The sequence below is a fragment of the Rousettus aegyptiacus genome, unplaced genomic scaffold, assembly GCF_014176215.1.
Source record: "Rousettus aegyptiacus isolate mRouAeg1 unplaced genomic scaffold, mRouAeg1.p scaffold_m13_p_13, whole genome shotgun sequence".
In the NCBI taxonomy this organism is placed as follows: domain Eukaryota; kingdom Metazoa; phylum Chordata; class Mammalia; order Chiroptera; family Pteropodidae; genus Rousettus; species Rousettus aegyptiacus.
Genome location: NW_023416288.1, coordinates 16,689,473 through 16,706,321, shown reverse-complemented (window position 1 = coordinate 16,706,321; position 16,849 = coordinate 16,689,473). Strand labels below are relative to the sequence as shown.

At 33.1% G+C, this 16,849-nt stretch overlaps 1 protein-coding gene across 8 annotated transcripts in view; it reads right to left on the bottom strand.

Annotated features, from left to right (window-relative positions):
- Positions 1-16,849, bottom strand: part of AKAP9 (A-kinase anchoring protein 9) — a 143,426-nt gene that overhangs the window by 8,825 nt on the left and 117,752 nt on the right. For all 8 annotated transcript variants that reach the window (XM_036230337.1, XM_036230333.1, XM_036230335.1 and 5 more), the window contains 12 exons: positions 15,884-16,369; positions 15,410-15,473; positions 15,196-15,317; positions 14,424-14,615; positions 13,966-14,154; positions 8,118-8,262; positions 4,966-5,185; positions 4,058-4,208; positions 2,225-2,896; positions 1,642-1,850; positions 1,214-1,319; positions 526-708 (listed from right to left, as the gene is read on the bottom strand). In XM_036230337.1, coding sequence (XP_036086230.1) covers positions 526-708; positions 1,214-1,319; positions 1,642-1,850; positions 2,225-2,896; positions 4,058-4,208; positions 4,966-5,185; positions 8,118-8,262; positions 13,966-14,154; positions 14,424-14,615; positions 15,196-15,317; positions 15,410-15,473; positions 15,884-16,369 — 2,739 coding nt within the window. The remainder of the gene's footprint in view (positions 1-525; positions 709-1,213; positions 1,320-1,641; positions 1,851-2,224; positions 2,897-4,057; positions 4,209-4,965; positions 5,186-8,117; positions 8,263-13,965; positions 14,155-14,423; positions 14,616-15,195; positions 15,318-15,409; positions 15,474-15,883; positions 16,370-16,849) is intronic.

Below are 16,849 nucleotides of genomic sequence, written 5' to 3'. Positions count from 1 at the left end.
TCTTTTTTTATATTGGGTGATCATAAAAGCTAGCAATTTATTTTGTAGTTATTAAATAAAAATTTTAAATAAATCCCCAGAGTAGTTTATTAGACTAAAATATAAAATTTAATGGCATCTTTCACTTCAGTTACGAACATAATAACTGACAGATAACTTAAGAGAACAGTCAGAATTCAAATATGAACATCTTTAACACATGGCTGCTGCTGTTTGATAGGTAGCAGAGTATCTGGCTTTTGATCTTGGTTTGACAGCTGACTTCATTTTTCTCATGTGCAATGCTGGATGTGGATTACAGATTGTGAAGGTATAAACACCGAATCTTGCACAGAGAAGGCTCCCAATAAATAATAGCTATTACTGTTGTTATTATTATTGTCATCCCTATAAAATTTTCCAATGATTCCAATAAGAATCAGACACTTATTTTTTACATCATCAGAGTTAAAAATTTAAACCAGATAGCAAAAATTATAACTTTGTACTACGTCTAATATGTGGCCATGAGAAAGACAGACGTACATAATCTCTGCCAGCTCCTGTCTGTCGATACCACCTGATCTGTTCTTCCAGCTTCGTAACCAGGTTTCTTAAATCATTCTTTTCTTCGGTCAGTTGGCTGATATGTCCTGTCAGCTCAGCATTTTGTCTCAGTAGTCTTTCAGTCAATGAGCCACACGATATACTTGGGGACACTGAGGAAGGCTAGAAAGATAAAATAGCATAAGGTCACATAAGTACGAATGTTTATGAGTAATACATACTAAAACATGGACAGGCACTGAGAACAACAATTTCATGAAGAAATAATGCTTGTGTTGAGCCTTAAGAGATAAGCAGGAATTTATCAGGCAGGAAAGAAGACAGGGAGGGGTATATTAAGCAGAAGGAGCACCATGTGTAAAGGCACAAAGGCTTGAGCAAGAATGTGTTGTTTTCAGGGAGCTACAGTTGCTTGGTAAGGCTGGAGTAAATGTTATCATAATATAATAATAGGTCAATCTAATTATTCAATAATGATAATGAAAATTAATTTCCCCTCAAGCTTTCACTATGTTCTATTGGGGGAAGGTAAACATTATTAGTAGTATTTAAAATAAATGAAAAGATAAAACTCTTTAGAAAATATGGTGCCAGTTTCAAATGATTCATATGGTTTCCAATAAATTTCTGCTTTGATACTTTATAAAGAGTTTTTAAAAAGTCTTACCTCTTTGCCTGCCTGGCCAGTTAATTTCTGCAGTTGTAAAATAATTCCATCAATATTTTCCTGAACCCAAATGAAATCTTCATCATCTGCTGTTTCAAACTGCAATCTTCAAAAAAAACCCCCCAAAAAACCAAAGTCAAAAGAGATCTTCTCAATTGGCAGTGCTGACCAGGACAAACATAGATCAGGCAACACTCTGCTTCACGTATCACCCTTCTCTTACATTAACTGATCTCTTTCTGTAGGTCAAAGTGTTAAGATATTTGTTTTCAGGTACATGAGCTCTGTTAAAGAATATCACCTCCTGATGTAAACAAACATTAACTAAAATTTCAATCCCCCACCCTTGGCTGGCTATTAGTGACGGACAGATACTGTTTAGCTTGTCTAAGAAAGCCCTTTCCAAAGGTCAGGCAGAAAAGTCTCACCTGCTGGAGGCTTTCTGGGCTAGATGCTGTAGTTTTGAAGCCACATGTTGAAGATTTTTTCTGATCATTTCTAATTCATGATTATGGCCAGTTCCTCCTCCATTCATTTCAATCAGTTTAGGATAGCTCGATTCCTTTGTCTCTCCTTCTATTTTCTGTTGAAGAACCCAATTTCTAGTTCGATCACTGGTTAAACTCCATGTGGTTGGCTGGAAATTTTGGACAGAAAACCCCCCCAATAATTATAAATGAATAGCATATCACATTCTTTCTTAAGGGGACATAGTTATAGTTAAGTCCTCGATGTCACGGATAGGTTCTGTGACTCTAAGCAACATGACATATGAAACCAATTTTACCGAAGGCTAATTGATGTAAACAAGAGTTAAGTTCCTACTGCATCTCGTCGGCCTCACAACAAAACACAGTTGAATGAAACAATGTTATCTGAGGATCAGCTGTACTGTTTATACTCCAAATAAACTTCTATAGATTTCATTTTTACATTTGTACATAGCTATTTAAATAATTTAATCCAATATCAAAAATTTAAAAAATACTCTAAAACAAAGCATCACTTTACCTCATTAAGATTCTGATAGAGAATTCTTCTACTTTCTCGTTTTTCTTCTCGTTCTAGTTCTTGCTTCTGGAATTCCTGCATAATTCCTTGCAGTCGCTTTCCTTCAAGGTCTAACTTATAAACTTGCTGCCTTTTCTCTTCCAGCTGGCGTTGAAGATCTTCCACTTTGGACTGGAGCTCGAGCATTTTCCTCTGTCCCTCAGTGTTGGCCTCTTGTTCTGTCTGCAACGTCTTCCTGTGAACTTGCCTATCCTTTTCCATTTGCTGTCTTGTTTGTAAAGAATCCAGTTTATATTTCTCAGTCTCACTTAACAATTCTACTATGCGGCCGTGTTTCTCCTCTAACTGTTTCTGAAGCTCCTTAAGGAGGTCCTCGGAGGGTAAGGAGGGCCGGGGCTGTCCACCATCATCACTGCTCTGCTGCATCTGTGCATGCAATTCCCGCTCCCTATCCAGGGTGCTACTCATTTCCTGAATCCGAACTTTCTCGGATTCAAGAAGTACTTGAAGCTCTAAGTTTCGACCTCGTTCTTCTGATAACTGGGCATCATGTAGCACTCTTTGTGATTCTATTTCCTGCTGAGATTCATTCAGAAGTTGTTTTTGTTGTTCTAAAAGTTGATTTAGCTGAATATTCCTTTGTTTCTGACCCTCAAGTGAAAATTTCAGATCCTTATAGAAGAAAGTTGAATTTAAGAAATTGTTAATATTATTATAATACTTTGTAAGCATACAATTGTTTTTTTATTAATACTAAGTTGGCAGTATTTGGTAATGGAACCAATTATCTAGTTTATTAACTGAAATTTTCAGTAGTTAGAGCATAATTATTTGGACAGCCAGTTGATTTTCATCAAGGAGTATAAACAAAAGATAGCTAAGCTAAATAATGCTTTCTCTCCAAACATTAACCATATCTGGTTAAGGAATATGAAGCAGGGGACATTTCTTCTAGGAATAATGATTAAAAATACTTCTGTTATAATGTGATATGAGTTACTGAAAACTGAGTTTCCCAGTATCACATACTAAAAATAATTGGGCTTATGGGGAAAGTGGGGTTAGGCACAAATTATTCAAAACCTATGCAAATTTGTAATGATAAAAAATAGTAATCAATACCTGAGGACATAACATGTCCTTGCCAGGTAGAGAGCTTACTACGCCTGGAGGCACCATAGTGGACATTAAAAACAAACAAACAAAAAACACCTGAAAAGTAATAGGGCAGAAATGCTGGCTACACAGTTGTGGGTTTTTTTTTTTTTTTTTTTTTTTTTTTTTTTTTTTTTTTTTTAGCATACAGCTAAGGGGTCTGGGATGATGTGGACTGAAGACTCTGAGCCAGTGGGGCACTGCGTGCGGTACAACCTGCCTTGACTGTGAGCTGTGCAAGTCTGGGTGCGCCTCTCTGTGAGAGTACCCAGAGGGAAGGGACTCATTTAAAAGTTTTCTTAAAATACAGCAGCAGGGGCTTTTGCTGTCAGAAAAATATCACTAGTGGCTCCCTTAACCTAGAAGAATATGGGAACCAAAACTACTTCTGCATGATTGCTATATTTATCAAATTGTATATACACTAATTCACATTCCCAATATGTGTTGTAGCAGAACAGTCTGCATGGATCCTTAGATGTAGTAAAGCAAAAAAAAAAACATCATTAGCATTTCCTGATAAAAAATACTTTGGATGACATTATAATATTATTCAACACACAGCAAACTTATTGTACCTCATAAAGACTCTAAGGTTGACATTTCAGAAAGTGAAAGGCCTCCAGACTCTCTCTCATTTTGGATTTTCTACAGATATTTAAAGACAGACAACAATACCTCAAGTTCTTCTTTATCACGCTCTTCATTGCGTCCCAGTTTGGCTTTCTCTTTCTCCAAAGCCCACTGGAGTTCTCTGGATTTTTTCTGTTCATTTGCTAATGTGTCATTAAGCAAATGTACTTCATCTGTTTTATCTTTAACTTCCAACCTAAATCAGAGACACAAGAACTTTCATAAAACAACTTCGACTATATCACTATATTGTGACAGAGGAAGACTGAATATAGCTTCTATTGAAAAGCAGAGGCACATTATAAACTAGCTAATAGGAAAATACAAACCATGCAAAAGTTAAAGATTTTTGACTGTAGTTCACTTCAAAGTAACTGTTTATAGTAGTACAACTATTAGTTATTATTTACCATTTCAAATCAACTGTTACAAAATAACATTAATAAAAATTTTCCTTTGTCTTCTACTGAACACGGAATTACCATGTGCTTGTGAGTGTAAAAACAATGTTCAAAACAAAGACTGTACTTGCAAATGTGTCCGTAGCAAGCAGAATATCTCAGTAGCTACACAAACAACTCTTTTTATAAGCATTTTGCATATATCTTTTAAAACATTTTGCATATATTAGCCAACTAAACCATGAATTCTATTGAGATCATAAATGTCATTTCAAATTACTAGGTGGTAAAATAAACGTCAAAATTATACATTTTATACAACAAGTCTCAAACAGAACCGAAGCCACAGTAGAGAATAAGCCAATACCTAATTAATGAGTTTGTCAGTTGGAAAAATTTGGAGTTCTTCCTTTCCACTGTGGTTCTTCCTACAAAGTTTCACGCCATTTAAACATCATGTATAGTGTTGTTTTTGTAAGATCTGCATAATGTCTGTGACAAAATTATCCCAATTTCTTCACTACTACAGGTTTGTAAGGAAGCTTGACACACCTGAATGCCTCTAATTCCTTGAGGTGCTTGTGCTGTGCCTTAAGTGTTGTTTCTAGTTCCAGTTTAGTTTGTGCAAGTTCACTCTTCAGTTCAGCAGCCACCATTTTCTCAGAACTCAGTTGTTCCTGCAATTCTGTTGCTCTGTCTTTCACACTGCTGAGCTCCACTTGCATCTCCAGCATTTGAGACTGCTTCTGCTGTATGTTATATTCCAAGAGTTCTAAATGGAAAATTTTTAATATTTAAAGTATGATCTAGCCATTCATATTTGGTTTATAAATATTTTGTTGATGAGAACTGACTTGCAATTTAGATTACTATGAAGCAAATGTGAAAATATTGTAGTCCCCAAAGTTAGAAATTCATATCAATACGTTTTATACATATTTTTCTCACGGTGCTAATGGTCAAGATTTCAGAACTATAAATATCTAAGTATGATAAAAGTTTAACACAACACGTTAATGGATACAAGATTTGAAATAAAAAATACTTCAAATGTTCACACAACAGAAACCTGTATTTGTTCATTTGGAATTCCTATAGCTCGATTCTGATAGGCACACCAACTCCTTCCAGGAGTCACCCACGTAACCATGGCTGCAACCGACGGCACTGCTGGCCTTTGTTTGGCCCTCCTTCACAGAGAGTCCCTAGGAACTTTAGAGTAAGAGAAGCGGGAAGCCCAAACCCCAATTTGGATCAGGTTTTTTTTTTCTTTAAAAATCAACCAAACTCTTGCTATAGGTTTGTTACAATGAAATCAAACTGAAATATTAACTCCCTAAGCACAATAAAAATTTTAAAAACTTATAAAATATGCATTAGAATCCCATTTTTGTGAAAAATATAAACATATATAAACATATATACAATGAAAAGGACTGGAGACACATTTACCTGTGTATTAATAGTCATTATTTTAGGATTCAGAAAATTGTAGGTGTGATTTTCACTCTATTCTTTTGTTTCGCTATTCCACCACGGATATATTTTTAACTTAAACGATTTTATCAAAGTTCATCACTTCATAGTACAATTCATATTACTGATGTTAGGAAGCAGAAATAATATTGGCTTTAGAAGATAATCATGTTAATTTAGGCTTTTAAAACTATTTCTTAGGAAGTAGAGGCTAAAGATTTACATATATATAAATATATAGCTATGTGATAATTAAGCTTTCAATGGGGTTTGATTTAACTTCGGTAAAATATACTAAGCAATTCTCTAAAAACAATCTTCAATTAATTCTATGTCTAAATATAAGGGACATATTTAATTTGTGACCTCATTATATCTGTTTTCTCTGAACTATTTTAAGACATTTAAAATCTTCAGCTTTCCAAAGACGAATGTAAGACTATGGTATAATTTTAAAAATTTAAAAAGGACAGAAGTTTCTATCATTATATTAAACATAACTGAAGACAAACACATGTGTCTACACTAGATATGATGAAAATTTTATATTTTGCTTTACTCTCTAATGATTTTCCCATATAGCTCAATTTAAATTAACAGACATTGCATTGAAAGTAGGGAAGATATAAGCAAGCACATCACAAAAGCAGAAATCTAGTCAGTTAATAATCAAATGACAACAAGACTAAACTACTTCAGTAATTAAATATAAATTAAAACCACAATAACGATCCACTGCATACTCATCAGATTGGCAATAAAGGTCTGACAATATCAACTGCTGGCAAAGATGTTAAGCAACAGAACTCTCATATACTGCTAGTAAGTGTACAAATTGATGTGACAATTTTGGAAAACAGTTTTGGGCATTATCTGATAAATTTGAAGATATGTATTCTATTAACCTAGCAATTCTACTCCTGGGTATGTACCCAGAGCTCTTATGAATGTATTCATCAGAAACACTGCACAACAATGTGCAGAAGGATGTCACAGAGAGGAGAAAAAAGCAAGACACAAACATATATAGAGTGATAAAGTCTGAAAGCAGGAAAAACTTTAAACTTATAAGGTTTAGGAATTTATAAATAGATAGTAAAACAACAAAAAAAATCAGGATAATCATTCCCTCTAGGTTAGTAGAGGAATAAGTGTATGGGCAGGGGGCTTCTGGGTACTTGATGTAGGGATATTTCCACAGATATTTATTTAATAATTTGTTATACTGCCTATTTTTACTTTTTGTACATTTTTTGTATTCATGTTACATAGTTCACAATAAAAAAAAGAATTAAAAAAGGAATAGTTACTTTCATTGTGGATTTCTTTTTCTTTTAGGTTATCCTCATAAAGAATTCAAAAAAAGAAAGATAATGAACTTAATGGGCAAAACAACCTGGTCAAGGCAATTCTTATTCACTTTAAATTAAATATATCTGTTTCTGTGTCAGAAAATTGCAGTCTTTGATTAAAGTATTTTATAAGAGTTTCTGTCATTCTCTCTCTACACATAGCTAGCAAAGGTTGTCTTCAAACTCTACAGAAGAAAAAAACCAAGTCCTTGGTATTTTAAAGTATGTCCTTACCAGCCTGTGTCACACACAGTATCTTTTCTTTGCAGTAACTGAGCAACAACCCCCTCACCTCCACAACCGCCACTTCTTCCAAATTTCAAGAACTGTTGCTTTTATTTAACATGGAGCAATAAGCTTAGATGGCACAGCAAGATTGGGCATTATCTATTTTATTTCTATTGCCAAAGTTAAATATGATTTTGTACCTGGTTAGAGAACCCTAATGTAAATAAATATTTTTCAACTCTAAAAAAAAACAAAACTGAATTTTTGATCTGTGGTTGGAAATTCAAATATGCAGAGGGCTGGCTGTCTTAAAGTATCCTCAGATTTTCAACTGCTCGGGTGGTCATTGCCCCTGACTCTCATGTTGTTCGAGGGTCAACTGTGTTCAAGGGTATATGTGTTGGTGTGTGTATAAAATACATAAATATATATACACTAAGATATATATGCATATAAAAACATATATATATATTTAAAACCACTAGACAATCCTTTAATCCCTAGAGTAATATATATTATCTCTTTGATATGAAAATGAGAAAAAAATGTGACTAAGAAGAAATGTGTTTTAACTGAATAATAGGATGCAAGACAAAGTGAAATATTTTCACCTATTTGTATACCATATAAGCCTATCATACAGCATACCTTGGTTTGGTTGTTCATTCTCTTGTTCTCTTTTCAGCGTTATTTTTATATCATCCATTTGAGCACGCAGTGCTTGAATTTCAGATAACAAACTCCTTCTATCTGCTTTCTGAAGGTATTCCATAGCTGCTCGATATTCAATACCCTATAACAATGCAAGTAAAAAATCAAGTGAAGAGAGTTGTAAAGACAATAAAATTAACAAGCAGGAAGTCTGAAGAATGAATGGAACACACATGCTAAAATTTTGAAAAGAAATTATTAATTTCCTCTTCCTGTTCATTAGTACTCACTTTCTGGTTATTAATCTTTATATTTTCTTTGAAATTTTTCGAACACACAAGAAAACATAAAGACTTATAAACACTCATGTACTTAGCCTGAGAAATAGCTCCTATACAACTACAGCCCCCTGCGTACAACCCCCGGAACACATCCTCCTCTGTACCACCTGCTCAAGAAATAACCAAAGTCTAAGTCTCGTGTTATTTTCATAATTTCTGTATATTGTGTTACATACACATATATATCCTAAACAATATGCAATACTGTTTTGCATGTTTTAAAACTTTATATATATAAATGACATCATATTGTATTCATCTTGCTATAATTTGTCTTTTTCACTTAACATATTGGTGAACCAACTGGCCTGACACACGTAGCCCTACTTCACATTGATTTTCATTATGATATAATGTTTCATAGTATGAATAATAGAGTACCTTCTGAGTATCTTTTTATTTAATTATGGAATAGTCATTATCATCTTCCATGAGAGCACATGCCATCTGCCCATGTATCCACTGGTTCATTTAACCTCATTGGATACCTGGTCAGTAGCTTTCTTTACTTGTGATGTCTTTGGTTTTGTAATCAGCAATACCAGCCTTACAGAATAGGTTGGGAAGTGATCCCTTCTCTTCTTCATGTAAATGATTTTGTGAAGGACTGGCATTAATTCTTTAAACATTTGGTAGAAATCACCTGTGAAGCCATCTGATTCTGGGCTTTTCTTTGTGAGAAGTTTTAGAATTACTAATTGAACTCTTTATTATATATCTATTCAGATTTTTAATTTTTTCCTGAGTTAGTTTTGGTAGTTTATATATTTTCGGGAATTTATCCATTTAATGCTATTATAAATAATTATTTTTAAAATTTTATTTATTAAGAAATTAGATTTCTACATCTTTATCTTCTCTCCAGCAATATTATCAAACTTTCTTATTATAAAAATCTGTGTGCATAGATTCTCTTCGGTTTTCTATGTAAGTGAATAAGGGGTTTCCCCATCTCTAACCATTACTTATTTACTTTTCTTACTTTGCTAGCTAGACATTTAGGACAAAGTCAAACCCTTTGTTAAAAAATATTTTTAATATTTAACTATCAGATGTGATGCTCATTGTAGGTTTTTGCTAGACATATCCTTTATTTAGGTCAGGAAATCCCTTTTTTAGTTTGTTATTTGTTTCAAGGTATTTTAAAGCATAAAATTCTTCATTCTAATTAATTAGTTTTATCTTTTGAGATGATCATTGTTTCTTCCCTTTAATTTATTGAAGTAATGAGTCACATGAGTTATTTTTAATAGTATGCTATTAAATATTATGCTATGTTTGCATTCCTGGATAAGTGTAGGTGACTGTGCCTTTAAAAATATGTACATTGGTGGATTTGGTATGTTAACATTTTGTTTAGGATTTCTGCATCTATTATCAGGAACAACCTCGAGCCATATTTTTTATTTCTTTTATTATCTTTGTCTGATTTTGGGAACAGGGTTATACTAGCTTCCTCATAAAAAGATCGGGTGGGCATTCCTCCAATCAGCCAACAATGGAGAGCATATGTGTAAGATTGGAATTAGCTATTCCTTGAATGTTTGGTAGATTTCACCTGTAAAACCATTTAGGCTTAGGGTAATTCTTATGGGTAGAGTTTTAAAAAATTGTTTTTAATTTCATATTTTGATATAATATGACTCACAGAAAAGCTCCAAAAATTGTGCAAGGAATCTCCATATACCCTTCATCCAAATTCCCCAAATGTTAACCACATCTGCTTTACCATTCTTTCTGTGTGTGTGTGTGTGTGTGTGTGTCTGTGTGTATACCTATACACAGACATGCACATATCATTAATTTTCTTTTCCAAAATGTGTGATGATATGTTGCAGGCAGATATTCCTCAAACCCTAAAAACAACAGTGTATATTTACTAAAGACAAGAACATTTTTTTACAAATTATAGTACAATTATCAAGGTGGAAATTAACCTACTATAATCTACTATATTGTATAAAGCTTATTTAAATTTTGCTAAATGTCCTTAATAGCAAAAGGGAAAAAAGTGTTATTTAAAAGTCTTTGTCTTTTGTGACCTTGAATTTTTGAACAGGCTAGTTATTTTGTAGTATGACCCTCAATTTTAAAAACTCTTTTATTTTGAAATAATTTAAGATATGTATCCATCAGCCAGTTTCCCTGATCTTACATAACTATAGTCTATTATCAAAACCAGGAAACTGACATTGGTATAATACTATTTAAACTGCAGGACTTATTCAGATATCATTAATTTTTATGAGCACTCACTCATTTTCTTTGTGTACAGAAGTATGAAATTTTATCGCATGCATAGGTTCATGTAAATACCTCTACAATCAGGATACAGAACTGTTTCATCAACACAAAGAAACTCCTTTGCAGTCACATCCTCTCTTCAATCCTAACTCCTGAAAACTACTAATCTGTCCTCTATCACTATAATTTCATCATTTCAAGAGTTTTAGAAGATACAAGAAGTTGAGAGTATCAATAGTTTGTTCCTTTTCCATTGCTAAGTAGTATTTCATTGTATGGATCTACTATAATTTGTTCATCCATTCACTTGTCAAAGGACACTTGGGTGGTTTCTAGCTTTGGGCTACCACAAATAAAACTACTAATGAATATTCATGTATAGGTTTTTATGTAGACATAAGTTTTCATTGCTGTCAGATTAAATACCTGCGAGTATGACTTGTAAGTTGTATGGTTAAGTGTATATTTAACTTTATGAGAAACTGCCAGATCAGTTTCCAGAGTGGCTCTCTCCATTTTATCTCCCTAAAAAATATATGAGAGATTCTCTGTCAGCACTTGGCATTGTTACTAATTTTTATTTTGGCCATTCTGAAGATGTGTAATGGCATCAATTTGTTTTGGTCTAATATGTCCCTATGAGTGAATTTTGTCCCTATGCACAAAAGTGATATTGTGTCCTTCATATCAGGAAGTACATGATGTCTATCTCTTCTATCACTGGTGATATTAACTCTGATCACTTGCAAGGTTCTCCACTGTAAACTTATTGCTTTTCTTTTTGTAATTAAAAAGGATTTTCTGATGATTTACTTTGAGACTATGTAAATATATACTTTCCTGATCACATTGAGTTGACTGTTAGTGTTTAATAATGTGTGATTTACTACTTCTTTCATATCTTCTACACACTAGTTGGCATTCTAACTGTAAAAAAGAATTTTTATTCATTTATTATATTTTTATGAACTCATGAATTCTTATTTACTCTTTGGTTTATAAGCTGTCACTCTCATTATTTAGCTTGATGTTGAAATTGTCCCAAATTTAGCCAGTGGGATCTCCTTCAAGTTGGCTTCTGTTACCTTTTGACATATTGCCTTTATTCTTTGAGCAATTCCTTTTTAGCAAAATGAGATATTCTAGATTTATTTTGTACTTTCTTTGCTCCAGCCCTGGGATCAGCCATTTCTCCTAAGAGTCCAAGCTCCTTTAATAGAGAATGTACTTAAAGATCAAGATCTGGGCTTCGAGTATTATGAACTACTGATTTTATTCCTTTACTACTTACAAGTCTTTTCAGGTTTTTTATTTATTCCTGAATGAGTTTCGACAGAAAACATTCTTCTAGAAAATCTGTCCATTTCTCCTAAGGTTTTGAATTGACATAAAGTTATTCATAATATTCTATTATTTTTATATCTTGGCGATATCTTTAGTTATGACCCTATTTTCATTCCTTTTTTTATGTTAGAAAATAAATTACCATTTTAATTAACCAATTCTCCAAAAAAAATTTTATTAGCCTTTCAGAACACCAACTTTTAACATTTTTATCCTCTCTATTGTACTAGTGAATGCATTTCACTGACTTTCTTTATTACAGTGAAGCCTCATTATTTGCTGATTATGTATTTACAAATTTGCCTATTCACTAAAATACATTTGTGACCCCAAAATCAGTATCTGTGTTGCTTTTACAGTCATTTGAAAACAGAGTGGCAAAAATTTTAAATCGTCAGATGTGCATGTTCTTAGCTAAAGACAAACAAGTTGACATTATGCCTCTTCTTTCATCCCTTCTACTATAAACAATGTCCTTTTTGTCAACCATTTAGTAATGTATTTTTTGCACTTTGTGTTTTTTTTCACTACAGATTTTGCAGTTTAAAATGGTCCCCAAGCATAGTGATGAAGTATTATCCAATGTTCCTAAATACGAGAAAGCTGTATTTTATGAAAAACAAGGTACATTTAAACAGAAACACACAAAAGACAAGGTTATATATTGACTGGTTAGCAAAAATGTCATGAGCAGAAGCTCACAGAAACCTACTCCTATATGGCAACTTTACAGAATCTAACTACTGGAAATAATGAGAACTGACTATATCAAAACCCTTCTAACTTCTTTGGGCTTATTCTGTTACTTGTTTTCTAACTTCCTTAGTTGGATGATTAGCTCACTAATTTCAGTCTTATTTATTTTCTAACATAAGATAAAAATACTTAAGGTAGTAATTTTTCTTCTAAATATTCTTAGTGGCTCCTATTAAAATTTTAACCTTCACAATGAGATACTATCTCACACCTGTTAGAATAGCTATAATCAATAGGATAAGTAATAAGAAATGTTGGAGAGGATGTGGAGAAAAAGGAACATCCTACACTGCTGGTGGGACTGCAAACTGGTACAACCATTATGAAAAAACACTATGGAGGTTCCTCAAAAAACTAAGAATTGATCTACCATATGATCCAGCAATCTCTCAACTAGGTATTTACCCCAAAGACTTGAAAACTCATATCCAAAAAGATATTTGCACACCAATGTTAACAGTAACATTATTCACAGTGGCCAGGACACAGAAACAACCGAAGTGTCCTACAATAGATGACTTGCTAAAGAAGACAACAAGTTGACATTATGCCTCTTCTTTCATCCCTTCTACTATAAACAATGTCCTTTTTGTCAACCATTTAGTAATGTATTTTTTGCACTTTGTGTTTTTTTTTTTTACTACAGATTTTGCAGTTTAAAATGGTCCCCAAGCCAGACAGAAAAGGTTGAAAATCACATGATATCACTTATATGTGGGATATAAACCTAAAAGCAACAAATGAGCAGGACAATCAAACAGAGACTCATGGACATGGACTATAGACTAGTGGTTAGTAGTGGAGTGGGAGAGGAGCGGGGAGGTAGACAGGGTAAAGGGGGTCAAATATAGGGGGGAGAAGGGGAAAGGTGAAGTTGGGTTAAGGGAATCAAATATATGGTAGCTGAAGGAAACTGAACTTTGGGTGGAAAACATACAACAGAATATACTAAGAGATTCTATTAGATACTAGTAAAATGGATGTCAAATGATAATGTACACCTGAAAATTATATAACTGTATTAATCAATGTTACCCCAATAAACTTAAAGAAAAAATTTTAACCTTCAGACTTATTCTAAAACTAATTAACTCATTTTCTTATTACATTAAAAAGCATTCGTTCTTTTAAAGTTTTACTTAAAAGTTTCACTTTGATACCTGTTCTTGTATCCTCTGTTCCAAACAGCTAAATAATCCAACTGCATCACTAGCACCCAGAGCTGTCAGCTCGGTCTGAAATATGGCGAGTAAAACACTGCGCTCCTTTAAGAAAACTTGCTGAAGGGCAAGCAGAAGTTCACCTCGCCAGTCTGAGAAGCTCTCATGAGATTGAGAACTATCATAAACCTAGCAAAGTATGAAAAACGAAAGTTAGTTTCCAAATAAGCATGTTTAAAAAACATTCTAAAAATCATATTTAGCTACTGACCAAAATAAATATTAGAAGCCTAAGAGCATGTGAATTTATTTTCAAATGTATGACTTGGGGCATTTATACAACATATAGTAATTCATGTGAAAATACACCATGAAATTCAAGACATTAATTTGCAAAGTGCCTTACTATTGATTAAAAAAATATAAAACTATTTAGATGCGTAATATTCTTTAAGTACCTTGGCTTCTCTTTGCACTTGCATTTTGGTAATTAAATCCTTAAGAGATGAGATTGTACTGAGGTAAGCTCTTCTCTCTTCTAGCCAAGATTCTGAAACTTGTTGAACAGAATGGTCCTCTCCGTCATTATAGGGAGACTCAGTGAGAGAGAGCACCTGCATACCTTCGTTATGGACAGCTCTCAGTAATCCCTAGAAACCGAAATCACAAAGCCAGAATTAAGACAACTTCTTCAAAGAATGCCAGCCAGACATACAAGGAGAAATACATTTTAAATACATTTTAAGCAAGACAGCTTTACCTTGTTAGACTGTTTTAGGAAAAGGCACTGCAGACAGGAAGTACCAGCCCGCCATTACTGAATACCCTCCTTTTTCCTGTGGAGGGGTAAGCCAATTCCAGGAGATGGCCTGTGACTTTGTTCCTTCTATTTATCTAATGCTCTCTCTTGGATTTAATGAATAGCCACTAATTTGACCAAAAAAGCATGCAGGAGATAAATTTTAGTCCTTGAGACCACTTTAATAATTTTGAGAAACAAAAATATAAGTAATAGCAATTTTTAAAAATCTTTATACAAATAATTATTAAATACATTGTACTTTAATATCTGCAAAATACAAAAATAAAACTTAATAATCCCCAAGGTTCCTGCTAGCTCTGCAATTCTCTCTTCAGAGAGAGTTTTACTATGTAACTTCTAAAAAACTACTATGTCTAATATAGAAACCACACTGGCTGTTTTACTAAAAGATATCTGTCCTTTAGTACCTTTATTTTCTTTGGAAATGAATCTGTTGAATTTTCACCTTCTTCTCCTCGGCCTTCTGATGGTAAGTCAAATCCCTGACTTTGTGTAAGATAAATTCCCTGACCCCAGTCTGATCCAGAATCTAAAATAAAGAAAATCATTGACTATTAAAAAGAAACGAACACTTTTAAAGCAAGTATACCATAAAAATTCCAGAAATTTTATATAACTTACCACTGGAACATATTTCTCTAGTTTGGTAAGCATCAGAATGTGTTACTTCAGGAACAGAGGATTCCTAATTAGAGAAAACAAACAAAAAACATAACTTTTTTTGGCTTAATAAAAATAGGGTCCAATGATTAACTTTGGTCTTTGTAATGCTATTAAGTAACTTAATTAAGTCTGTCACAGTTTTCACAATAAATGCAACTATTTATGGCTTACAACAAGTCTTTAATTTTTTCTTTATGGATACTACCATAAGAAGAAGAAACATTCATGTGTTATGGAATGAAAACATCACGTTCCACATCTGCACAGGAACTTTGAGGGTAGTTATTATCTGATTCTACACAATGAAAGCCTTAAAACTGTAATTTTATCATAAGGAAGCGATTGTCCCAAATTTCTTTTTCTCTTAAAAACACAGAATTTTGAAAAAAAAACACAGGATGTTGAAAAACACTTATTAGGAAAAAAAAATACCTCTTTAGATCTTAGACACTGTAACACTGCCTTCAAGGTACCGCATTCCTCTGTCAGTAACTGAACAGCAACACAGTGTTCTCTTTTCAAGGTTTCAGTTTCTGAAATATGTCTGGATTCCATATCCAAAATTTCAGCAGCATGTAGCTCTTGCATCTGCTCAATTTTTTCAGTAAATTGATTGATTATATCAGTGACTTCTTCTGATGAACATTCACTCTGTAAGTCGATTTGGATTCCTGCATTTCTAACACGAATTTGGGGAGTCTGATTGCTGCTATTGACCTTGAGAGTCCCATCTGTCTGGGATGCGGAACTTTTATCCATTTTAATAGGAAGTGGCTCTAATATGCAGACCCTTCTGTTTTCTTGTACCTCAGTCTTATCTTCTTTTTCTAAGTAGGATAATTTTTCTTCTGCCTCTGTGAGTTGATTTCTAACTTTGCTTAAATCTTTCTGGAGAAATGCCATATTTGCTTCTTTCACCTGAAACATAATGAATAGAACAGCAGAACATTTAGTTTAAAATATCAAATGTAGAATTTAGAGAGTATAATTCATGCTAATGTATTTATTTTACTCAAAATAATAGAAAAAAATACTTCAGAAGCATTCATTGTTTCCACATACATATTCGTATATATGCACAGTCACTATAGAAGTGAAATTATTTTATCTGCCTCTACTTTTGGTTCTCATGGTTTCTCACAGTTATTAACATCTGTTTTTCTCCTCCTGCGTTAATAGACTAGAGAGTAAAAGCATCTTCCTAAGAAAGATTCTAAGTCAAAACAAGCAAGAAGATGCTAGTAAAGAAATTTATAATAACTTTTCATCAAATTTCAAAAAACAAAGGTTTTTATTTTTTACTAGCTTTAAGTTATGGATCAGGGTTTGTTTTTATAAAAGAAAATATACTTTGAAATAAAATATAGGTAGAAATAAGTATATTAGCAGCTATGTTAC